General features: G+C 42.0%; 1 protein-coding gene across 2 annotated transcripts; it reads right to left on the bottom strand.

Moving 5' to 3' along the window:
* On the bottom strand, positions 1 to 26,746 carry AIFM1 (apoptosis inducing factor mitochondria associated 1). 2 transcript variants are annotated; one of them, XM_016215960.2, is made up of 16 exons: positions 26,620 to 26,746; positions 20,410 to 20,552; positions 15,018 to 15,117; positions 13,718 to 13,842; positions 13,461 to 13,591; positions 12,138 to 12,228; positions 9,707 to 9,791; positions 8,988 to 9,064; positions 7,551 to 7,659; positions 6,674 to 6,781; positions 6,269 to 6,357; positions 5,680 to 5,820; positions 3,837 to 3,979; positions 2,271 to 2,395; positions 607 to 803; positions 1 to 266 (listed from the first exon to the last, which is right to left on the bottom strand). In XM_016215960.2, the coding sequence occupies exons 1-16, from the start codon at positions 26,723 to 26,725 to the stop codon at positions 195 to 197; spliced, it is 1,842 nt and encodes a 613-aa protein (XP_016071446.1). In that variant the 5' UTR covers positions 26,726 to 26,746; the 3' UTR covers positions 1 to 194. The 2 variants fall into 2 exon arrangements, with proteins under 2 accessions (XP_016071446.1, XP_016071447.1); XM_016215961.2 differs by lacking the exon at positions 20,410 to 20,552 and adding an exon at positions 19,074 to 19,204.
* Positions 26,747 to 27,136: the final 390 nt, after the last annotated feature.

Here is a 27,136-nt window from a genome sequence, read left to right as displayed (position 1 = left end):
TAATTTAGAAGAATCAGGTTTTATTTAGTGGTGCGAACATTAAGAACTTGCCTATATCATTGAAATATTCACAAAGGACATGATCATTCACGCTCATACACACAGAGGAAGTCTGCTGAATAAAAAATGTTCCTTTAGCCATCCAAACTGCTGTCAGGGACAGCAAAGTGCTTGCCTATTCCACTGGGGGGGTTTCAGTCTTCATGAATGTTGAAAAGTTTAGCTACTTCATTTAGATCTTCATGTTGCTCACCGTCCTTAATGATCTGAGGGAGAGAGGAACAGTGGGTCACTAACACCCCATGTGCACTCTAGCCGGGCTGCACAATGGGGCAGCCTGGGCCAGTCCCCAATCACAGTGGGAGGGAGTTGTGGGAATAGTTTTCTACCAACCCCAAATGAGCATGTGCCAACGCCCGGCCCACCCAGCCAGATCCTGAGAGAAAAAGAAATATGCCTGCACCAAGGCTGTATCTTTGTTCTGCTCAAGTAAAATTTGAGCTGGGTGCCTAGTCAAATTGTACCTGACCAGGGCCCCTGATGAAGTCACAGGAGTGTTTCTGGCCCACACTTCCCATCTTCCTAAGAGCTCTGACAGGCACTTACCTTCCTTGCTATGGGCATTCGGTTGAAGATGTTCCACAGCACTATCCCCACCACCACTTTGTCTCTGAGGTAGAAGATGACACCTTTCCCATAGTCCTCCCCTTCAGTGGGGGCCTGGGGAACCGCAGAGTTGCTGGGAAGAGCAGGGATTTCTGAGGCCTCTGATTCTGTCTCACTCTCTGATCGGATACCAGTGCCTGTGGCCAACCCCCCAAAACAAACAAGTCAAAGCAAAACAAAGTCAGTTATTATGAGCTTGGAAAATTCTAGAAGGAAAGTATCTTTTGACCTGCTTCAAGCTGTTCTATATGACTTGTTTTCCTCTGCCCTCTCAGTAAACACTGGCCTTCTTCAGCCTCTCCACTGATAAAGGCAATGAAAGCTCTTCCCTGAACTGCATCAGCCTGACCCAAAACTGCCCTCCCTTACTATCTCACTTTACATTTATGCTATGGATATTTCCTGGTATCTGGATTTCTTCAAATTGCAAAAGACTTGCTCTTGTCCTGTGAGAAACATTCTAGAGTTGCATGGTCCAGTACAGTAGCAGCTAGCCACACACAGCTTTTTTAATTAAAGTTAAGTTTGAGAATATCTTTAATTATATAAGATGTAAAATTCAGTTCCTCATTTGCACTAGCCACATTTCAAGTGCTAAATAGGCACACGTGGCTAGTAGCTAGTGTATTGGACAGAGACAGAACAATACTATCAGAGCAGAAAGGTCTATTGAATAGCGCTGCTAGAGAGACTCTAGCCAAAGTAGGAGAAGGTATTTCCATATGGAAAAACCACAGCTGAGGTGTTTCCTACTGGCAGGGGTGGGGCAGGTGAAGGGCAGGGGGTGGCATAGGGAGGATAACCAGGTTCCAAATAATACTGCCCAGTGGACAGAGTAGGGATCTAGAGTTGTTAAGTCCCAGGTCCCTCTCCTGGATCCACTTCGCAAGAGGTAAGAATTAAGGAGTGGGTGTATGTGATCAACTTGTATTACACAGAAAAAGAACTACATGTCCATATAATGTCTTGTTTTCCCCTTCTTAAAGGGCAACTTGTCCTTGAAACACCTCTGACAAGAGGACACGCAGGTTAAATAACTTCAGCCAAGGTCATGGAAGGGAGAGAGAATAGGCCTAGGAGTTAATGAAAGATGTGTGGGGGAGAGAAATTCATTCTGAGAGGTGCCTCCCATCTAAAGAAAACCTGGCATTAAGATCTGATAAATGGAATTAAAGGCAGCTCAAGAATTACTCAGCCCAGTTCTTCACTGCCCAGGGCTCATGGAGGATAGCAGGCCCTAAACAACAACAACAACAAACAAACAAAAATGAAACAAAAAGCATCGAACAAGTTGAGGTTTCCTTTATCACGCAGGTCTTCCTATTCCCTAGAGACAAACTAAACAAGAGTAGTTGAGCTAGCCATTGTCCAGAGTCTAGATGGAGACCCACAATACCTATGCCCATGCTTTCATCAGGATACCTGACTTTGCCAGCTCTCAGACCACTAGAGTGAGGACTTTGGGTTTGGTTTACTTTAAAGCACACATGAAGAGAGACTCTCACTGACAGGCCCCCCTGGCCAATACAGAAACACCTTGTTCAGGAGAATTTGGACCACCGTTTCTCAATACTCTTCCAAGAGAAGTGGTTGGCCTTCCTTACCTGACTGCTCTGTGGCAGATTTTGGGTTATCTTGCGCAGATGCTTTCGCAAAAACCCCAACTGTGGGCAAACTACTGTCCACAAGACCAATAGCTTCATAGCCAACATCAGGGCCCAAATCACTCCTAAGGAAGGAGAGAGAAGAGATTATTCTGTCATTAGACTGTGAAGAATGACACAATAGGATATTTTCTCTAAGACACCACACTTTTATGCCAACCAAAGAACTTGGTATGTGAGACAACAACAGAAATGCTAAATTGATCTGTCTCCTGCTAGGCCACTTGGGAACAATTGTGAGAAGGCATGATTCTCCCAAGCAACTTTTATTTTCCTTAAGAAGCCATTATCCATATCACATATCCATACAACATCCTACACTTTCTTCAATTTAGTCATACTTTTATCCCATAGCACATTTGGGGAGTGATGGGTTCCCCACATTTACTATTCACTACCTTCTTTCAACTCATCCTAAAACTGCCTTTTATAAGCTTTAAAGAGTGATCCATATTTATAGAAGTCAGAATCTGAGATATTTTATAGTTTTATTAAGTGACAGTATTTGCTCTTAGCCCTTGTTTTTCAAGGCCAGAATGCTTTCTATAAAGAGGCACCTTCACCCACTTGGTCATTTTATTTTAACTGTTCTTGGGAAGTTTCGTTTCCCTATCATCATGCTGTTCTTAATATGCCAGGAACTTCACAGAATATTTGCAGCACAGACACACCATGGTTTTGTGACCATCTAGGCTACTCGAGCTGTTTAGTTTCTGGTACTCTCCATTTTGTTTCTTCTTGGCCACAGAAGCCCACTGGAATGGTGTCTTCAGGGAACAGGCTACAATGACTTCTCGATTTCTATCCCTGGGACCTAGATAATAACTGCACAGCTATGGACTTTTTCCTAACTGCATTATCTTTTATGTATTGACCCTGAAATCCACCTGTTATGTTTTTGCTGCCCACTCATAAACCTGTGTGATCATCCTAAAATGTATTCTCATCACCTGAGAATTCCTCTGCCTAGAGGTTTCTGAAACCTTGAAGTTTCTTATGTACCCCACTTTCAGATCAACAAGATGAGAGTGCGCCAAACAGACCCTGCCCCAGTACTCAGGAATGTCCATTGGTAACTTTCTGCTATCCAGACAACTGTCTATATATGACTGACTTTGAACTCTTGATCTTAAGGGTTACAATGAGTCAGCTGCCTTTTTTGTCAGCATGTGAGGCTCATTAGGATTAGCAGCAAAGAACAAATGAAAATATGCTGCTGTCTATATCTAAAGGGTACACTTTTGTACCGCCTACTATAGTTTGAACTCTGAGCTACTTTAACAGAAGTGCTGATGCCCTCTCCATGCATTCACCTAGTCTAAGTTATGCCAAATGGGAACCCTTTACCAGAAGGCTGCTCCGGGGTAGAATGTGTAGACATGAGATGGAATTCCCCCCACCCGCCCCACAGAAAGCTAACCGACCCACAAGGAAACCAAACCATAACTCTGGTTCCATTAATTCTGTGTTCTAACTGGGTGAGTCCTCAAGGCGCAAAACTATTACCAGAACATTGACTGATGCCAGTATGGCTTAGCAGCTCCAGTCATATTTTCTCCAGCCAATCTTCCGCTCACAACAGCATGATCATGGTGCTCTACCCGCCTCCTACCCAACTTTATATCATAGAAGCACGCAGCATCTCCTGCCTTTGGAGACAAATACATTACATGAGCACATGATGGAAAAAAAGCAAGTTAAAGACAGAACATAAACTTTTTGGGCTCAACAATGCTTATGATGTCAACTAATTACTGTTTTCCATCTATAAGTCAGAATCATATATACAACATCAAAAATAGCTGCGATTCCATTTTAAAAAAACTATTCTATGCTTCCACAAAGCTAACCTGAATCTTCTATGCTCTAGCTCATACCTATTTCTTCTCATTCTGCCCTTAACAGAGACAGAATATTTACTAACCACGATCTGCAGAATATTCTTTCCTATGTGTGGAAACTAGTTTTTAGGTGTGGCTGCCTCTTACCTAGAAATCTTTTTGAAGATAGTATATTTTTTGGTTATTAAGTATTCATTCATTTATTCATTCAACAAATATTTGTGGAGTATTAATCTGTGCAAAGCATTATACTGCCTGGGTTGCTGAGACAAACCTGGCACAGACCTTGCCCACAAGGAGTGTATAACTTAGCTGAGGAAGGTGCAGCACTGCTCCTCCTTACAGTGTAATGCAAACAAGAAACGTGCCAGGCAAAAGGCAGGAATTAAGTGAGCTCAGTGTTTCAATGAGAGAGCTCTCCCTCAGCCGGAGGTAAACGAGGCCAGCTCCATAAACAGGGTGGTATGTGAGCTCTCTAACCCTTTGCTCACCTTTGTGGCTATTCAGATTCCTCCAAAGACTTCCCTAAAAATCCAACACGTGATCAATAGTGCAATAAACTATGAAATCCACTTAATGGAAGATTACAGTCACTAAACTGTTTACAAAATCTGAAGCAAAGTGGAAAACACACTATAATGTTGTGAAAAAGAATACAAATGTTCATACACAGTATGCTCACCATGACTGTCTACAACAAAGGGTAAAAAACCCCTATGTACAAGGAAATGAAGGGAAGGAAACACACACACACACACACACACACACGCACGTGTGCGCGCACAAAAGAAAACCAGTGGTTGCTGCGGTGACTTCCCCCTTTCTCCTTGTCTATCTTCCATACTAAACATGTTTTTCTTTTATAACAAGTTAAAAAGAAACCAGTACACTTTATCTTAAAAAAAAAAAAAAAAAAAAGCAAAAAAGCTTTAAGGGAAAACACTCTTCAAAGTTCCTACGTCCTTGGCTGTGGCATCCATAATCAAACACAATACACTTGTAATGATCTAACAATGGGGAAATTACCTCATGGTTGCTACATACTATAGTCTTGTTTGTGCCACAACAGATTTTTAAAAACAGCTAAAAATAGCTCTCAAGGAAAATGAAAACGGAGTAATTTTCCTTTCGAGAGAATGTCGTAAAATTGTCCCATCCTCCATCCCCTGGGCTCATGCTCAGGCCAGGGGGGCAGCAGATCGGTCCGAAGGCCCTGCGCGTGTCCGCCCGCCAGGGTGCTGCCGGCGGCGCTGCCAGCAGCAGCTCTGGAAGCGCTCCAGTTCTGCAGGCACGCATGCCGTTCATTCCCTTCGCCGCTGGTTTGCAGACGAGACCAACCCTGATCTTGTAAAGCAGGCAGCTCCTAAGTATCTGTTCTCTACCCTGGGCCTCCAAACACTCAGACCCTACTGCGGTAAGCTACTAATAAGCTTCAGCACCCCACCGCGCAGACGTGCTCCTAGGCTGGGGACAAGGAACCGAGCCTGGCCTTGCCGTAGCATACTTACCACCCAGATGTTAGAGCGTGCCTGGAGCTCTGCATTTACCCGGAAGCCACCAAAATCTGAGTCTATCTCTAGTCCGCCAGTCTTGGCCAACTCAACATTGGGCTCCAGGCCCACAGCTGCCACTATGTGGTCAGTTTCTACCTGAGGAAAGAAAGAAATAATTCCGTCAATAAGCACAGTTTCCATGTATGCCTATGGACATAGCAACTGCACGTGATGCCATGAAGAATTGGGGCTTTACCAAAAAAAAAAAAAAATCATTAGTAACCGCTGGTAAACAGATTTTTCTGTTTCATAACCCCCCCCCCCCACATACCCCATATCACCTGAAGAGAAATCTGCCACCCTAGTCAGGTCCCAAAAATCTGTGATAAAATAGGAAAGGGCAACGGGAAAGTGGGTCACAGGTGACTACTCTGGCTCTCATCACTCTTATTTTAATGCAGGGACAGTTCATTCAGAAAATCTTGACAGGTTAGTGGCGGCTGCCACGAAAACTAATCTAATGGTATCAAATGAAGGAGTAAGAATGGGGGGAGGGGAGGGGAGGGCTGGAAGGTCTTCTGGCAGCCTGTCTCCCAGTCCTTACCTTCCGGCCGTCTTTTAGCTTGATGAGTAACCGGCCACCGCTGACTCCAACTGATTGCACAATAGCATTGGGCAGCACCTTCACCCCCTCTGTGAAGGCAAACAAGACCTGAGGCTGAGCCTGTGGCTGACTAGAGGCACCATGTCTTAAACCAGTAATCATCGGCATGCAGGAAGCCCTGGAGAGCCGCAGGAAACTAGCCCGCAGTTCATTTCCAGCACTACTGGCAACTTGGTGCATCAGATTTAGAACATACATGGCTGTGGCTGACAGGAGAATGGGGGAAACTTTTCGTCTGCCGGGTGATATGGCTTATGCCAAGGGGGTTCCCAAAGCAGCGAACACTGCATCAGGCCTAACTCAAAGGAAAGAGTGGCAGGCAGCACATGCAAAGAGTCTCTATACCTCGCCTGACTTTTTCCATGGTCCAGTTGCTGAGGTATTCGGGAAGGACCTTCCCCATGTTTCCTTTCTCAGGGAAGAGTTGAATCACTTCGGTGCCCAAGGCTTGAGCTGGAAAGAAGAAAAAGAATAGGTCTAGCTGGAGGCAAAAGCCAGTCCTAAGACAGGAAGAGAAGTAAAGCAGCAGCAGGCAGGCAGCCATTCAGCACGGAAAGGACAATGTTCTGACTCAGGCTAGAGCTCCCATTTGTGGGGCACTGGGGCACGAGGGCATTCACAAAGCAAATACAACAGGTGCCAGAACTGTTGTCGCTGGATTTGACTACATACTCTGAACTCAGTGCCCTTGCACCCAGGCCTCACCTCAGGCTCACAGGCTCACACGTGTGCCTCAGGACCTCTGAATAGCAAGCGTCCTCCTGAGACGATGCTCTGACTTCGCAGCTTAAGAAAAATGGTTGCCATGAAATATCCAAACCAGAACTCACAGATACGTCATGCTGGGAACCATCATGTGTCTGAAGGAAGTTTCTGACTATTATAGGGAGCAGCAATTCAAAGATACATATACTTCTGTAGTTTGTACTGCTCTTACCATCTTAATAACTCACTTTGCTTAACTGATTTCTAAGGAATCTTGGCCTGGAGGCTAGAGGAGAGGAAAGAAAGCATAGCTGCTCCGTTGCTCAGATGGCAGCTTTGTGGTCACTAAAGGATCTCTCATCAGAATTAGTCTCAGGACTAGCTTTTCATCACATAAACCTTAGTCAAACGCTTTCTACTGATCCTGGCAAATGCATCTCTGGAATTTGTGAAAGGCCACAAAAGCATGCGATATCAGACCAGAGAAAGAAAATCGAGGTCCCTCCCCAATACTCACCTTTTCTGCCAAGAGCACAGGCCAGTTCACTACCAAGGAAGCCCCCACCGATGATTGTAATCGATTTGACTTCCCGGGAAATCTTCTCTAAGGTTCTAAAGTCGCCAATCTGCAGGATCACACCAGTTTAGTTCACTGATTTCCCAAAGGGGCATACGATGATAATACCAGGAAATATTTCCTGCTAAATCTTTGACAACAGTAATTTGCACAGAAAATCTTGCATAAAGCGGCTCAATTATAGCCCATGTGTTATTTTTTAGCATTAAAGTAGTCTTTTTATTGTAATACCTTTAACATCAAAGAATTACACAGCTTATGGGGGGCACTGGCTTCTCATGTAAGTAAAGCCTGGAACATTACTTCCAGAGAATAGGTTTTGTAGCTGAAGTTCCTGAGTCTGAAATCCAACTTAGCCATTTATTGCCCAAGTCATCTCACCAAGCCACTTACCCTTTTATGCTTGTTACATCTACTATAAAATGAAAATAACTACAACAGCTGATTTTGTAAGGAGAATAGATGATATATACATAAAACACTTCTTAACACAAAACTGTGTCCATAGAAAATGCTTGATAGATGATACTTCTATTATTGAATTATTGGTTCTTTATCTGAATGATCAGAAAAGGGAACCCCAAAGAGGATAGGTGACATTCTCCAGGTCACACAGCTTGTTAGTGTTCTTTAACTATATACATCACATTTTAGGACAGCCCATGTTACTGATATATATTTCTTTCTACTGTCACACTCCTAGCAAAAGTGGTTCTCAACTAGGGGGCAGTTTTGCTCCTTCACCCCAGGAGACATTTGACAATGTCCAGAGACATTTATGGCTGTCACAACTGGTGGTGGGGAGGTGCTGCTTGCAGCTAGAGGGTAGAGTCCAGGGACATCGCTAAACATGCTACAATGCACAGGACAGCCCCTCACAGCAATTATCCAGCCCGAAGTGTCAGTAGTGCAGAGGATGACGAACCTTGTTCTGTCAAGAACTTAAAGGATAGTACAAATCTGTTCAAACTGTCAGCAGTTTTCATAAGCAAAGTACAGTGATAACAAGCAATCCCCCTTCCTTCTTTACTTAGGTACTCTTTTCTCTCCAAAGTCTCCATAATAGAACTTGCAATGAAAAATGCCAAGAGGCTATAAGGAGTTCCAATGACTCAAATGCTTCAGGAAAAACCAACCAAGGAAGGACAAGCAATAAAAACACGAAATGTATTTTTCTCCCAGGAGCTTAAAACCCTTGAGTGAGGTGTTTGAGGTGCAGAGAGAGGAAGTGACTTGCTGAAGGTGGAACAACCAGTCTGTAGAAGAGTCATAAAATAGAACTAGACTCTCCCAATTCCTGGGTGGGTACTTGGGGACCACAAGATGATGCCACCTCTTGAAAATCAACAAAATGAAAGTGCTAAAGCAGACAATTACCTTTCTGAAAAGTGTTGTTCTACTCTTCACCTCTGCTCCAGCCCTATCAATGGCCGACAGAGTCCTTGGAGTGCCTCCTGGAAATAAAGAGGAAAACCCTTTAGCGAAACAAGCAGGAGCTAGCCCAAACCACCCCCCCCCCCCACACACAGGGGTGGTGTGTGGTGTGTGTGCTCCCGCTGGTGTCACAGCAGCGGCAAGGGGATAGAGGCTTTGTTTTCCTGGAACCCTGCTCACAGCCGGCTTTTATTAATTTCTTTTGGAGAGTGTCTCTTCTAAGGGCCCGCCCTGCTCACAGATGGTCACAAGGCCTCATTTTTTGTTTCCCTCTCTCTTCCACTAGTTTCTCACCAGATAGCACAGCTACCCTTGTTTAAGCAACTGCTTTGGTCTCCTCTCTTGATTTCTGATTAGAATGGGCAATGAAGCCACAAGGCTCTATCACTTTCAGGGCACAGGGCAGAGTGCAGGTGCTAAGCAGGGAGAGAAAACAAGGCAATTCTCTTTAATACCCATCCATGCCTTTTTTAGGAAGGAACAGCAAGGGTAACCTAGAAGGGCTGTTGATGGGACACCAACAGCTGGCTGGGCTTTGTACCAAGATAAAGATACCCACTTCAGAGAGTCTGGGTTTTGGTTTTCTTAAGATTAAGTCACACCTTCTATACTAAAACTTGAATGGGCTAAGTATCAGGGAAGAAAGTCATCTCCAGAAATACCTGTTGCAATCAAGCACTTTTCATAGGTTATTTGAGAGCCATCATTAAGTTTCACCATGTTGCCTCTCACATCCAGATGTACTACCTGGTACAGTCACATAGACACACAAAAAGATATAAAGATAAGTTAGCTTTAAAACATTTGTATTGAGATAGAATTCACTCAACAGAAAATTTACCATTTTAAAGTGTACCATTCAGGGGTTTTCAGTATATTCACAAGGTTGTGCAACCATCACCACTATAATTCTCGATCATTTCCATCGCCCCAAAAAGGAGCCCTGTACCTATTGGCGATCAGCCCAATGGGAAGAATTAGTTCTTGACCTAAGTGGATCAATCCTCAAGAAACTATTTCTGGGTAAGCACTGGCACCACAGTTTCTGGTACTCAGTTTCTTCAGGTGGCCCTTGTTCCCTAAGCAGCCAACATTAGAGCAAGTCTCTCCAGTCCCAAAGTTCCCGCTCAGTTTGTGGAAATGAAGAACAGGGACAGCTTTTTCTGTTTGGCACTTTGGAACCCTGACTTGCCTGTTAGCAACTCTCCTACATTGTTACCATTTTTATAGGATGCCCTGTCCAACTTCTAGCCCTCACTGAAACTTAGCTGCTTCCCAAGACTGCTCATTTCCCCCCGCACTCCTCCCCGTCGCAAGGCCAGGAGAGGGTGTTGGCTGCTGCTGCTTACAGATCCCTGTACCCTCCTCCCCCTCGGAGGAACAACTACCTATATCCCTACAAATCAGTTATCCAGACCCCTCCTAGCGACTCCTCCTCGTTCACTGAAGACCTGTGACCCTGGCTTATACTTTTCCTCTGAGTCACATCCAGAAACTTCTCTCTTAACCTCTCACCTGGATTATTGCAATGGTCTTCAAAATGGTCTCTCTCTAGTCTTTTCCCCCTGAAATCCACCCTAATCACAGCCAATGGAGTGATTACTTAAAATTCAATCCAACTGTATTATATCCTTGTCTAAAACTCCCCAGCTCTCCAGTGCCGATGGGATAAAGCACAATTTCTTTTACAGACAGAGTTCTCTGGGATCAGGACCTTGCAAGACTTCTCAGTTCATCTCCCGCCCACTCTTAATTTGTACTTTCTGCTCTGTCAGTACCTAGCTGCTTATGTTTCCCTGCATCAAACAGCTTTTTCATTCCCTTGTGCCTTTCCTTATGCTGTTCCTTTTTATTTGAATGCTCTTCACTTCACTCTAATCTTGTGAGTGCCTCTTCATTCCACAAGATTTTCCATTTTATAAGACTTCCTCCTCCAGGAAGCCTTCCCTGAAGCCATCACTATGCTGGGCACGCTTCCCAGTAATACCCACAATATATTGTGCATACCTTTCTTTCTTTTTTATTCCTCACCCAAGGATATGTTCCTACTGATTGACTGAGATTGAGAGATAGAGAGATAGAGAGATAGAGAGAGAGAGAGAGAGAGAGAGAGAAACATAGCCCCATATTCTCCCTGACTGGGGATTGAACTCACAACCTAGGTATGTACCCTGACCAGGAATCGATCCCACAACCTTTTGGTGTACGGGACAATGCTCCAACTGAGCCAGCAGGCCAGAGATACTGTGCATATCTTTCTTATTTCACACCTATTTGTTATGATTATCTGTGCATATTTCTAATACTGTTAGCCCCTAATGGGCAATGGCAGCCTGGGTATTATTTACACATAGGGGACACTTAATATATAATGTCTCATTACCAGCTTATCCACAAACATACACCAATCTTCTCTGCCGAATGTCCCTTTATAGAAGCGGGCCTGTCCCTACCACAGGTCAATGCCTCCACTTGTGCTCTGGATCTCATCTACTCTGGGCTTTACTCCTGATAACCATTCCCTTTCTATTTGAGCACTGCTATTAGCTTACAAATACACTCTGGTACCTCCCATTAACAAGAGTGAAACGTAACACAGCAAAACCCTCCCTACACCCCACAGATACCCTCTAATAACTGCTCCCATCACTCAGGTGCTTACCTTTGCAAAGTGTGACAGCACTCTCCATGCTGACGTTATGCCTGAATTATTTTACTATCCTAAATACACATTTGTCATTTTCTCATCATCAATAATTCCAAAGAGATGTCAGTGTGGAGAAATAGGAAGAAGAAGGAAGAACGGAGGAGCAAATCAGGAGAGGGAACAGCTTCAGGGTCATGGTCCCCAATGATGTGAACTCCCTGGGAAAGGTCAGTGGGCATGCTACTCTAGGTTCTGAGGTGCTTTCCCCAAGAAGACACACTAAACACTGTAGACTGGCAATATTAATTCTAACATGACTCAACCCTTCTTTGATAAACCACAATGGCAGGACAGGCGTAAATGGTACTGGGAATACAAATCACCATGCTCACTGCCCACACGGGCACATATGGGAAGCCTGACAAAGGACGCGGCCATTAGCTCACCTTCTTCCCAGTGAGGACAGCAACACCACCATTCTCAATGTGAGGCAGGTCCTGAGCAGAGACATAGAAAGAAGGGGGCTGGAAATATATGCTGTACAGAGAAGAGGGAGAAAATGTTATAAGCACCTGGAACTGCTATCAACTTCCCCCATAAATTTAGTAAAATTGTCTCCATCATGAAAAACTTTAGGAACATTTTCCCAAGGAAGTCTTCAAGGCCACTAAATCTTGGTCATGACTTACATATACAGAGGTATTTCAGGTCAGAGGTTCTCAAGTGGGGCCAATTATGTCCCTCCCCTGGGGCATTTGGTAATGTCTGGCGACATTTTTGGCTATTAACAGCTTGGGGGGAGGAATGCTACTAGTATCTAGTGGGTAGAGGCCAGGGATGCTGCTGAACACCTGACACTCCACACACCACTCCCACAACAAAGACTTATTCAGCCCCCAAGTGTCAATAGTACCGAGGCTGAGAAACACTGCTCTGGACTTGGGTTCATTTCAAAATTAGAACAAGAGGAGTACTCCAGGAACTGGTAGTCACACATTCACCCAAAAGTTCTCCAGAATGGCACTGGTTGATGAACAACTAGGTCCAACTCCTGATATGACTGTGCCTCAAACATTAGACGATAACTATGAGATATTAATTAAGGGGGGCTAAGAGAATTGGAAGTATGCATTCTGGAGAAAGGATGATAGTGGGGGTGAGGGAGGAGGGCAGATTTATAAAATTTAGTCCAATATCAAAGGGATCACTAATGAGAAAAAAATTGGGACCCAAAATGTACATGGTACTTGAACCAAGAGATTCAAGCCGTCCTTTAAAAGGGAAAGGCTTAGACCTGCATTTCTAAGTCTCTCCTGTAAACATTTTAATAAAGAGGTTCTTCTTTATAATGTGCCTCCTCTACCCCTGCAATGTGGAATGTGTGCTAGGGTGTCAAAGAAAGTGCCATAGAACAGTGTCTTTTCTTTCGCATTTATGGGGCATGCCTAGGCAAGTGTAAGGAAGTAACAACACAGGCCAAGCTGACCATCACTGGAGAAGTTGAACGTAAAAGTCCTAGAAATAGGAGCATCACTACTTAAGAGGCCAACATTACACCTTCAATTGTTGGTAGATCTGGTAACAGAACACAGGACTCCTGCCACTGCAACCTGTTGTCCCTAAGCTATTCCAGGTGAGTACCAGAGCGGACGCCAGTGTGCAGCCATGCCACCCATCCTATGCACTGCACGCGGTTTATACAAAATCCCGACCTACTCTGTTTTTAGTTGAAGTTGCCAGTCAGGCCCATTTTACATAAGTGAACACACCTTCTCTCTTTTCCATTCCACTGTCTGAATCGCAGTGTCTTTGTGACATTTGGATCATCTGAAAACCACAGTTCTTTTGAAAGAGGAGGTCTCATGTATGGCAGCTCAGGATCTTCAGATACAATCAGTACCTTTAGACACAAAATAATGATACTTATCAGAACCAAGTTATTTAGAGGCAGATGTCAGAGTGTTCACATTGGCTAAGTGCTTGCACGTTGTGCTCTCTGTGACAAGCAAGACAGTCTGTGCCTTACCCTGGCCCCAGGATCCCGAGCCCGGATGGATCTGGCTGCAGCAAAGGCAGCAGTGCCTCCGCCAATGAGCAGGAATGGAACATGAGTTGGTACCCTGACTTGAGGACCTGGTTCTCCTTCTTGAACTGTAAGCAACAGACCAGATAGGGTGAATTTTCTTAAAGTCTCAGATGATTCTCTTACCACTTAAAAAAAAAAAAAAAATCACCTTGCGCTTGTCTCAATCCTTTACATAAAGCTAGCAAAACACTGGATCTACATTTATCTTAACAAATTTCTCAGCATCCTGTTGGGACAGGAAAAGCAATTGCTCCATTTCATAAGTGGAAAATACCCAAAAAAGAAGTGAATGATTTGGCCAATGTCATTCACTCTTTAAGTCTGTCAGAACTAGAACCTATCTTAAATGTTTAGCTATTTCTAAAATCTATTAGAAAGTATATACTAGAAGGCCTCTGCCCTTTGCATTAATTTCCTATTGACCATCAGGAAAATATCAAGTTCAGTTTCACCTTTTGTTAGCAATAAAGGGGGAAATCTCAGCAGGTCAATTGGGGATTATTATACAATGTGAAGAATGAGGAGGTGTAATTTACAAAAGCAATGTAGGGCTGGGGGGCTTATTAAAGGATTAAAACATTTCTCCCTGAAAACTCAAGCCAGTCGTGTGTGATATAAGTGCCAGCTGGGGCTATATCCTTTAGAGAAACAACTCAAAACTCCCAAAACTCAAAAGAGTAACAAAACAGAACCAAAAGAATTTCCTCATTAAAAAAAGGCCTTCGTCTCTTTTCCAATAATTTTCCTCTCTAAGCTTGGCTTTAAAAAGAAAAAAAGTGTTTTTTTGGTTTGAGAGAGGGGGAGGGAGAGGGAAAGAGAGACAGTAACATCAATGATGAAAGACGATCATCGATCAGCTGCCTCCTGCATGCCCCCTACTGAGGATCAAGCCCGCAACCCGGGCATGGGCCCTGACCAGGAATTGAACCGTGACCTTCTGGTTCCTGGGTCAGCACTCAACCACTTAGCCACACCGGCCAGGCTCTTTCTGATATAAAGCTTGCCTTTTAAGAGTCTAATACAAAGAAAAACAACCAATCATGGTCATCACTAATTTTATTCTCAAGCATAAATTCCAGTCAAATACGTCAACAAATTGGTGCTAGGTGTGGGGTAATACCAAAGTTTCTGGACGCTTGCAATCTCTCAGCATCATCATGTCTACAACATAACTGCAGAGCATAGTACTAATACTGTTTAAAACTTTCCTTTCATATATTGAGCCTCGAATCATACTTACCAGATGATGTGGCCCTCTTCTGTTTCTCTTCTGGTGTCAGCCCTAATCCTGAAATTCTTTCATTGTATCTTTTTTGGTCATCTTTTATAAACTTGTAGGCCTGTAGATACAAACACGGAGAAAATTTATTTCATAACAGAGCTAGCTCATACCATCAGTATTATCATTACCTTCCAATTAAATGAGAAGCTTTTGTCTACATGAGGTAAGTTCTTCTATGTGAAAATCACTAAGGCAAAATTATTTTCTTAAGAAATAAAAAATATTGAGTGTCTACAAACTTGGTGTGGAAAGAATACAGGTTAAGCAGATGAAATGTTTCAAGTTCCAAATCTCCTTAGGGTCTATGTGAAGAATTTTCCTCATACTGTATTTAATTCTGAAGGTACAGATAAAGAAATAAGGAAAACATTTTATACATGAAGAATACAGTGTTAGGAAGGACTGAATTTTATAAAAGGGATTTTGGACACTGCTGGATACTCGCTGTGAAACCAATCTGCATGGTCCACGGTAGGAAGCCAGGACATACGTTTCTCTGGCAGGTATCCTGAGTTTTGTTCCTGAAACATGACCTATATCCTAGTCTGACAGAGTAATCTTCCCTTTAGTGGTCTATCCTTTCATAACACTCAGATATTCATTAAGGGTCAAACACCTTGCTTAAATACTGATGGTATTTCAAATATATTATTTTCTCTATCCTTTCAAATTGAAGAAGGGTACTTTAGCATTATGACTAGCTGCTTTTTACAATACAGCATCAGAATTTATTGGAAAAAAAATTTTTTAAAGCAGTAGGCAAGAATGACTTGTTTTTAATTACAATACTTCGTGCTCTTTTTTTTACCCCACAGGGTCAACAAGACAGGAATTTAAGTGGACCTATGTCAATTGGAATCCCAGGTTATTAATTAATTGAAAGTACAGAATATCAGAGGAAGTATAATAAAACATGCTTTAAGAATATTTCTAAGAGCCCCATTACAGAGCAGCCTATTAGGCAAAGCTCTGCAATAAACAACCTGACCCTGAGACCTCAACTTAATGTTTACCAGCCTGGAAACTTTCAATATATGATATGTATGGATTAAAAAATTAAGTACTGTATGTTAAGAGACAGTTGCTCTTCCTTGAATCTACCACTAAATTCATCAAATAGATTGAATTCAGTTAAAATTAAGAAAGTTTTTTTTAGTCTTGGCATCAGATACTATATATATGACTCCAGTATTTACCCATACTCTGTATATGTGTGTGTTCTCTTAAAAGAGGGACTTTTACCTAAAAAGATGGCTTAAGCTAGTCAACATGAGTGAACAGAGAAATAAAATGGGGCCATGTTCACATTGAGAGGGATACCCACAAAGAGGGTAGGCCTCTCATACCCCCTAATGCCACACATGAGAAGAAGGACAGGTTAAGAAGTATCTTGAGGTTTAGTGGGGAAAGGACAAGAATGAGGTTTACTATATGTTTATAATCACATATACATTTATATATTTAGTTTTAAGTAAATGTTCTTTTTTTAAATGTGTTTTTTAAATCAATTTCAGAGAGAGGAAGGGATAGAGGGAGAGAGAGAAACATCTACCAGCTGCTTCCTGCATGCATCCCAACGGGACCAAACCCACAATCTGGGCATGTGCCCTGACCAGGAAATGAATTGGCGACCTTTTGGTGGATGGGACGACACTCAACCAACTGAGCCACACTGGCTGGGCCGGGCTTTAAGTAAATGTTCTGATATAAAAACAAGTTCACAGACATACTAAATAAAAATTAACCTTTCCCCCAAGTGTTGCTGAATTCTCAGTTTGAACAGATTTCTAATCAGTGATATGATACATGTAAGGTTAAGAAAAACTACAAATTTATGAAAAATATTAAATATTCTGAAGGCCACTTGGCTCTGCTCACTGACAAACAACAGGACTGAGATTAGAGGATGTGCCTGTGGTCCTAGAGAATGTCACTAGCAAGAGAAGGAGGGACGCTCACATACACACCAATCAGGAGTTCCTGTTTGCTATCTAAGTTGGAGTGTTGTTCAAATCTGTTTTTCAAACTGAGATTGAAGCCCATTAATGGGCTATAAAATCAACTTAGTAGGTTATGACCAGCATGAAAAAAAAAAAACAACAAACAGAAGAGAACAGAAACTACTGGAGTATATTACTGCTAGTAAGTATTATTTTGAAATTTTCAGTTTTACATATTTATAGTTATATAATTATTGCAAGATAAAATTTATTTCTTGTTGTGGACTGTGGTAAAAAATTTAAAAAGCCATTGGTTTAAATTATAGACCCCTGGCAAACATTTCAGAAAAATCGTCCTCTTTCTTAGTGCTGCTCCCTTATTTTGGGAGGATGGAATGGGGCGGGAAGGTAAAGAGCTCCCAACTCAGGAATTACTAAAGTACAGTAGTATTTTCACTTAAATTAGGAACATGTCATCATATGAGAGACAAAAGTTATGAACACTGTTGTGGACTGAATGCTTGTCTCCTTCTCGAATTCATGTGTTGAAGCCCTAAATCCCCATGTGATGGTATTTGGAGATGAGACTTTTGGGAAGTGATAAAGGTTAAAGGAGGTCATAAGGGTGGGTCCCTACTCCCACAGGGCTGGTGAAAGGGAAGAGAGTGCTCACATTCTCTCTTCCCCATGTGAGGACACAGAAGGTGGCCCTCTGCAAGCCAGGAGAGCACTCTGGTCAGAACCTGACCTTGCTGGCATGCTGATCTTGGACATTCAGCATCCAGATTGTGAGAGAATAGGTTTCTGTTGTTTAAGCTACCTAGTCTGTAGTATTTTGTTATGGCAGCCAGCACCAACTAATACAAACACTGAACAACTTATAGCCATATCTCATCAAATGTTAACTCTGATTTTAAGTTAACAATTCTCTTTAAACTAATACCAATTTCAAAGAAAAAAATCTAAGCCGCCTCAGACCACATTTTAAATTATTTAAAACCTAATATAAAACTCTATGAAATGGATAACTGCTGTAGGTAGACAAAAGCTTATCATTTAACCAGAAACCATTATAATATGGTAGCTTTATTATTACCAGTGTTGGATAAACACAGAGGGCAATGAGGCATTTAACTGAATGGCTTGAGAGGCACTGGTGCTTCGTAGATATTTCTAAGACAAGAGAAAGCAACAGTGGCTGGCCCGGTCTTGTGGCCTGGGATCAAGAGACTTGCCTGGCCAGCTCTGTGGAGGCCATCCAACTCTGGTACAGCAACATAAACCAGAGGTTTAATAAGCTTAAATTTTATAAACATATCAAATGCAAACACTTTAAATCTATTTTTGAATGAATGGGATGGAACAGATGGGAAAAAGTTGAGAGAACTGTGGAATGGGAAAGTTCCAGACTCAGAGGGTGGTATCTGAATTATAAATGAGAGGCATTTAAGAAAGCAATCTACAGAAATAGGTTAGTTTGTACCACTTCAGCCACTAGTTTGACCAAATTAGAGATTATAAAAGGGACACTGCCAAATGAATTTACTTTGAAATAGAAGTTGAGGGTGAGTGGGGAGGATTTCTATGGCTTTTTGTACCTCCTCAGAAGCATTCAATAAAATGCCTTTTATCAATAAAAGTAGGTTGATTGTTTCCCAAAAAACACATCATTTTACCTAAAGTGATTCAACATGGATGGTGTTCAAATTATCTTTATTTGCTGAGTCAATGTTTACTCTTTGAGGCTGTCTTGGTGAGGTATGCAGCACTAAAGCACAATATAATTTAGCATCATAAAAAATAATTATGAAATTGACAAAAACGGTAAAGAAAGGGTTGATGATGAGTATTTATAATACTCATTAAATGTATGGCTTTAGATATATCTGGTAGGACTTCAACAGTTTGAAGAATGAGATTTGGGGGCTCCCTAGTGACTGACAATGTCCCTTTAATAAATACCTAGAAAGCACATGCTGTGAATACTTCATCGTATTCTAATGGATAAAGTTTTCATTAGTGCCATGGTCTCACCCACCATTCCCCCAAATATATTTTAGTGTAAGCATCTTACATAATAAACTCCTGCCCCAGTGACTGTTGCTCCTACAATTAAGAAGTATACTAGTTTGCTGTCATCTTTCCCAGAAGCACCTGAAGACGCTAGTGATCTAGAAGGGGATCTTAGGTGATGACACTGCACAACTGTAGGTAAAGACAAGGCCAAGAAAGAAACAAAAGGAAATAGAGAAAGAACTAAGTATTAATGAAGAAACACTCAACACACAGGCAGGGTGGCATTTTTGGTTACCCTGTGCTAAAAAAGAAACAAATGCTGCTCCGGGATTGGAGGAGAATGCGCATTTCCTCGAAGTCTGCTACCTGACCGAGCTCACCTCCTTGTCACTCTAACCTGACTCACAACTGGCAAGAGCTGTCTCTCCTCATGCATTTGGAAGTCAGGTCGGGAATGACGGGCTAGATAACGTCAAATACTTGAGCTAGATAACGTCAAATACTTTTCACGGCTCTTTTTTTAACCTAGCGATCAAGCAGCAAGATAAGTTCACTGTCTCACCAGCCTAGAAAGAAGTATAACTGTAATGGCGTCCAACCATTTGCTCTCAGTAAGTAAAACAAACAGCTTTCTTCAATCAAGGGTGTTACTAGGTGTTATCTAAGTTGGTTCCCTCAACCTTAGATGATCCAACTAGACTGATCTGCTTAGTCACAGTAAACCCTGCCAAGTTAAAAAAAAAAAAATGTACACCATAATTCCTCTGTGACCAACTAAGCTGATCAGAGTTCACTTAAGGAGATATAATTGTGCCATAGCTACGCAGCAGTTACAACCGTATTTCTCACCTCACACGAACTCCATTCTAAGATTGGAGATACTAGGACTACTCCTATAATTTAGTCTTTGGTGAAATTCAGGAACAGTTTTCCTAGTAGAAACAATATTTGAATTGAAGACTGTTGTTTTTCTTTTTAATGCCTATCCCAAGCTGAGGAAAAATAAAATAGTTGACAAATGGGTCAAAATCAAATATTGTGCTAAGGAGCTGCAATGAATTTTGTCATTCACAGGCTAGTGTGTCACATCCAAGAGAAAAGGTACGCTTTTTTGGGTACTTGGTCAAACCTAAGAAAACACAGTGGCTTTCAAGTAAAGAATAAAAAGACAAGTGAAAAGAGCAAAGATAATCCACATGAGATTAAATTTCAGTCATTCCCAAATTGGCCCTCATAGGATGTTGGACAGCAGGCATGTTAAAGGAGGCTTACTGGAATTTTTTTTCAGAAGGAGAAAGGGCAATTAGCTGCAAAAGTTTTAAAGCAGAGTACTATTGAGTCTATTAATGGGAACTGTTTGGCAGCTTCTTTACACAAGCTGCTTTTCTACTTACATATGCACCAGCACCTATTGTTGATAAGCCCATAAAAAGGACTAATACAGAATTATCGATTTTGCCCCCTGATGCACCAGAGCTAGCCATTTGTCTTGTCATCTGGAGTTCTAGAGGAACATGCCATCGCTGGAACAAGTTGCCTAAGGAAAACAATTTATTAAGACACACACACACATATAAAAATAAAATAGTTAATACATGTTTATGACTAAACGTCAATTGCACTGTACAAGTGAGGACTTACTGCCCACTGGCTGCGTGACGTTGACTGGTAAATGACCAGGAAACCCCATCAAAATTGTATACATAATATGACAGATATCAGAATGCACACTTTCAACATGGTTAGAGTTTTTAAGAATGCTACCTGGGGAGGAAATTTACAGCTTCCAAAAAAGATAATGAAAAACCTATGGGGAGTTCATCAAATACTTCCCTCTTTACTTCTTCAATGATAAATGAAGTAAACATGGAGAGATGACTGAATAGATATAAGAAGTTAACTACAGGCTATCTGGGACATTATAACGACCACTTAAGGAGAAATCTACACAGCTGGCTCAAACCAAGCACAAAATAAAAGCCTAACACACAATCTAACCAAGACACAGTTCAGTCTTACGTGAAAGGTAATATGTCTTGGAAGCCAGAAATGTGAAAGCTCAGAAGAAAATCAGAAAAAAAATTAAGTGAATTTCTCTCCCTCAAAGAACTGAAGAATTTGGGACTATGAGGTATTTTTTAGAATGACAAAATTTAAAATATTCACCAAATACTTGGTTCTTAGTCCTCCAAAATATGAAGTTTATGTTGATGTAAAATTCTGTGTAGCTATGCAATGACCTGGTGATGGTAACAACTCTCACACACGGAAATGTAAGTCTCATACATTTCTTCCTCCAGGAGGATGGTGGCATTTTCAAATGAAGAAGGTCTCAGAACCTTCTATGCTTATGATATTCCTTGTGTTAACATGACCTAGCACAGGGGTTCACACACTTTCTCTGTAAAGGGCCAGACAGACAATACTTTCAGCTTTGTGGGTCATATGGTCTCTGCTGCAACTGCTCAATTCTGCCATGTTGAGCAAAAGCAGCCAGACAACATATAAATGGATGGGTGTGACTGTGTTCCAATAAAAGTTAAGTTATGGACACTAAAATGTGAATTTTAAATCATTTTCACATGTGCCCAAATAGTTTAAATTTTTCTTCAGCCATTTAAAAAAACGTAAAAACCATCTTAGGTCAAGGGGTTGTACAAAAGCATTCGTGTTTGGCCTGTGGGCTGTAGTTTGCCATCCTGATCTAGAAGAGTGATTCTGAAACTTGCATCAGAATCCTGCGGAGGGTTTGTTAAAACACAGACGGATGGACCCACCCTCTGAGTTCCTGCGTCAGGAGATCTGGGATGGGGCTCAGGAATTTGCACTTCTCACAAGTTCCCAGGTAATGATGCAGGTCTGCACTTTAAGAGCACTGGGCTAGAGGCAGGTAGATACGTTCCTGGTTTGATCAGGCTTTAAAAGCAAACAGAATGGGTACTGGTAGCAGCATTCCAGATGTCCTCGTAGAGATCAGAAATAGGGAGCTTTCCCCCTTGCTTTCACAATGTCAGGGCACAGGGGAGTAAAAACACATCCAGTATAGGTCTGCAGTCTCTTACCTGAAATTCTTGAGAACATGTGCACTCCAGAACTTAGAACTGTTTGGTCTTAAGTATGTAGTGCATATAGCATATAGTAAGTAACAGCCATTCACACCACAGTCACACACATTCATGCTTCTACGACCAATCACACTGAGTGGGATAAACAAAAGGTTCCAAGTAGACTCTCATACCAGGTTTTACTGGCAAATGAGTTACAAAAACTTCATTTTTAGTCTATTTTGATTTCTGAATTATAGATAAGAGACTATGGACCTTTACTCTTAGGACTAAAAACATATTTTTCTTTACTGTTTTTATTTCTTACCTGCTTTAGTCTCCTTCATCGCCACATGAAATAAAATAGTTTATATTCGGAAATAACAATCATGTGTGAGGGTAGAGAAGCTTATCTCAGTCTGGGTAAGTTTTTGATTTTCAGAAGGCCATAAAAAGGATGAAACATGAGAAGTAGAAACTGACAACTCCCGGAGCTTAGCCAATGAAACTGGAAAGTTTCACGTGGTTAAGTTTAGTTCAATTTCAATGAGTTTTGTCCTTCACCCCACCCCAAGTGTGTTTACTGAAAATGTATTTTTTTATGTTCCATTCATTCCTCTAGAAGATCCTAAATTCAGAAATTATAACTTTATTTTAATATAATAGTAATGTGTTTATTCTGTTTTTGTCTGTTTTTCACAAACTGATGAAACTAAGAGTGTAGATTTGGGAAAGTTCAGCAGTTTTTGCCTCAATATGCCCCCAAAAAGGACATTTAAAAGTAAACTAATTTTTTTAAAACTAAATTGGTTAATATTTAAACTACTGCTTGAAAAGAAATGTAATACAACACTATTATCATTAACAAACCAACTTTTTACATACCTACAATGTGACTTTACTTTTGTAAAAGGTAGTAAGTATTGTATGGATGTTGGTATTTCCCACCAATTTTCTTTTACCCACAAAATTACTCCTACACTTCTCCCCACCCCCGGAGCTTCAAAATTTTACATCATGATTGAAACATGCCTTTTCACTTGTCTTACTGATGTGGGAAAGCCAACTTACTCCTTGATTTCTCATTATTGCATCAGTCTACTTGTTTTAGATTTTCTTCAGTCAGACAACAAATACAGAGGTAGCACTTTGTTCCTCACACGTATGATTCAATTCTTTTTTTACTTGACAGATTTATATATTATAATGTGTTTGCCAGTGTAATGATCGATAATACCTCTATCATGTCACATTATATTTCTTTTTAGTGGTTGGAATAATTAAGATCTACTCTCTTAGCTAGTCTGATAATAATAATATGATACTGTCATCTACATTCACTATATTGGGCAAAGATTCAATTCTTGAATAAATGTTACACAGAGCAACAGTTCCTAACAGACAGTAGGTGTTTGCTCAATAAATACTTGCTGAATTAATGAAGGAAGGAACTAGAAATTCTTCCCAATTCTAGTGATAAGGAATAAACATTTTGAAGAATTCTTTGCAAAAAAGTTTTAGCCAGATCCCATTTATTTCAGGTTGCTTAACAGTAAATCAGTAACCTCAAATACCACTGGCTAGCATTAGAATAGTACCTAAATCATCACTGAGTTCATTTCTGTAGGTTTCATAATCTCCTATTTTTCCATATTCCTGGAAGACCTTTTCCAGAAAAATAGTCACACAACTGAGGCACCTAGGAATCCCAAATAGAAAGGTCTATATGCTCTTGGGTCTTATCTTTGAATGTCAAACTGATTTCTCTGACATGGATAAAACACAGGACAGGACAAGTCTAGATGATCTGTTCATTGTAGCTAGGCACCTCTTTATAAGGAATCCAACGACTATTTACCTTTATCAGCCTCTTTTTTTAAAGCATCAACACTTGTTGGAATTTTAGAAGAATCAGAATGGTAATAACTAGGGTGTGAACCACTTTGAAGAAAGGCACCGGAGGAAAAATGATTCAGATGACCAAAAAAAAAAAGGAAAGAAAGAAAGAATTTTAACTGTTCTGCAAAGTTAAGTCCTTTACAGTACTAGGGTTCAATCACTGAGAATTTACCACATGCCAGAGACTGTACAAAATGCTGAGGACACAAAAGTAAATAGGACACGATCCCTGTCCTCAGGCAGTACATAGTTTAGGAGGGGAGAAGAGCTGCCACTATTCTGAATATCAGAAAATGGGCTCAATCGGTTGCCTCCCATATGCGCCCCCACCAGGGATCAAACCCGCAACCTGGGTATGTGCACTGACCAGGAATGGAACTGGTGACCCTTTGGTACATAGGACTATGCTCAACCAACTGAGCCAGGCCGGTCACGGCCCAATTTTAAGGAGGTGAGAGGGATTCTGAGTAGAAGAAAATGTTCAAACATTTGACCCTCCGGTCAGGGATCGGGGATCAGTTTGATCACATGGGCAGCACAATGTTTGTTGACCAAATAAAATACTACAGAACAGAAAATATCTATTACCTAACCTATCTGCTCCTCAGTGCTGAATGCAGACATAAAGTGGTGACTATTAATTATCTTCAATCGTTTCTGGAAAGAGGCAGAACACCCAAATAAAGTGAATCAATAGTACCAATTATGGTTTTAAGGAAAAATGCAACATAAAATGGAAATGAACCTGACAATGGTGACAGATGTGGATGAGATCGTTTTAAGGTAGGTAGGTTTAAAGTTTGCTAACATCCTGGCAAAGAATTGAGGGGGATAAAGGCAAAAAGGAGGAGGAAAACGGCAGATGTGACTACGTGAAAAAGACATCAGATTAAAAGCAATTTATAATCATGCCACAAAACAGGGTAAATTCGTAAAATGACAGAGCATTTCTTTTTGAAATTGTAACCTCAGCCCCACTCATTTCTAAAGGCATATGATGTTATATTCTGGTGCTTGGCCAAAAGAAAAAGAGTAAGTGTATACAAAGAGATGGATGGATATGTCAAGAAGTCAGAATATATTCTACAGCAGACTACCTTCATACAAAGTTATGCAATGGGAAAAAAAACCATTTTGAGTCTGTAATTTTTCAGTACTAGTTCTAATATCACCAACCACCTTCATTTAAATGTCTAATAAATCAACATAACTTTGGAAATCCATATTTAATTGCTGAGAACTTTTGGTCAGACGTCAGAATGCTGGTAAGAGTTTGAGTTTTAAGCAAAATAAGTACACAAAGTTTGAAAGTCCAGTGTTGATGAAAATCTTCAGCTTACTGAAATTCCTGTGTAAATTTCTGTGCAACTTGCATAGAGAACCCTCATTTCATTGCACAAACCCATGCACACAGATGACATCATAGACAGGCTATTAATTTAAAGCCAAGGCAGAGCTTTTTAAGTTCCAAGAGCAGTATGTCTTAGGACATTCCTCAGATACACACCCATCAGGAAACATTTTCTTGAGGCATAGCAACTGGAAAAACTTTTCAAATGCACATTTCCAAAGAACAATATAAGGGACGTATTTTCCACTTTTTATTTTTAAATCACCCAGAAGGTGGTTCCATGTTGGAAAGGTCTCAAGGATAATTTCTGACATTACAAATGTGAATGTTCTCCGATGGTCATTCAAAGATTATTGACTTAAACAAATAAACCCGCACCTCCTACCGGTGGGTAATTCCTTACCCCCATGAAATTGTGCTGCTTGAAAATGAGCAGGCACAAGCCATGCTCAGATAAATTCAGAGACATCTGATGCACAATGGGCTAAAGAGCAGTGTGGAGCTGAGGCAAGGGGATTAGGGGCATAGACACCGGTAAATTATCCTTTCCTACACCTATTAATTAAGTACATGACCTTGGGAAAGAAAATTTCACCTCTCCGTTCCTCGGTTTATTATCTATAAAATGAGTGGGTTGAACTTGACCACAGAATCCCTTCTAGCTGTAAAATCTGATGAAACAACTTCATGGACGGCAAATACAATGCGTTCTGCAAACTCTTTCTTTGAAGTATTAATAAAGACCACGAAGAATTACACTAACCGGACACGTCAAATTAATTCTGGGTCAACTCTCCTGGTGTCTGGCGCTCAACTCACTCACTCCTTACTTGCAATGCGCTGCTTCTGTTTCACAGGGCACTCAAATCTCCGGATCTCATCTGGGATTGGGAAGGTGGAGCAGGTAACACCCTCATTTACAGAAGGAACTAAGGCTTGGGGCTTCACTGTTCTGTTTAAAGTCTCACAATCCGTAAATGACAAAGTCTACTTGACCTCACTGCTCTAAAAAAGCTGACGAGGGGTGGCCGGGAGGTGGCATTGGACAATAGTTATCCAACTATTCTGTTATCCCTGAACAGAAAACCCTCCCAGGAACAGGCCTCAAGCCAACTACTGGGTTCAATTCCCTTGAAGGTCAGGTCGGCACAGCTTGCAGAACTCCTGGTTTGGATCCCGCGACTGTGAGCCCATTAAGTTTCTGCCAGGGGGTGGGGTGGGAGGCGGGGGGAGCTGCGAGGCACCCGGCGCCTGAGCAGCCCAGGCCCGCGGTTTAGCTAGGTGGGGGTGGCCCGGGATGGGTCAGTCACCTGGAAGCCGGTTCCTCTGCCGCGGGCCTCGGACGCATACTGTCCGCACCAAGGGCGCCAGCTTCTGCTTCAGAGCACCCGCTGCCAGGCTTCCACACCGGAACATCTCGGCCACCGCTACTCCGCGCCTCCTCCTTCCTTTCTTCTCACGCACCGCCGGGTCACACGCCGTGGGCCCCGGCCCACTCCCCGTCTCCGCTCCCGGCACACGCACTCCACGCAGGCTCCTCCTCCGGGCTCCGAGTGGGCATTGGCCGGTTCACCAGCCCGGCAAGAGCGGGCTGGGGGGGGGGGGGGGGAGTGCGACGCGAGGCCTACTGCGCAGGCGCAGCACTCGGCGCCGCATTGTGATTGGCTCGCACGGGAGAAGACTTGCGCACGCGCCTAGGTGCCCACGCGCTTGCAGAGTCCCCGCTGCCCGACTCGCTTGGACGTTCGGCGGGTTGGTGGTGGTGCGGTCAGCAGAGCGGGATCAGAAGGGTGTCCGGGGTGGGACCCGTGGGGCCGCTTTGCCTGG

Source organism: Miniopterus natalensis, chromosome X (genome assembly GCF_054644295.1).
Source record: "Miniopterus natalensis isolate mMinNat1 chromosome X, mMinNat1.hap1, whole genome shotgun sequence".
NCBI lineage: Eukaryota > Metazoa > Chordata > Mammalia > Chiroptera > Miniopteridae > Miniopterus > Miniopterus natalensis.
Note: the sequence above shows the minus strand (reverse complement) of the source record. Positions and strands in the feature narration are given on the sequence as shown.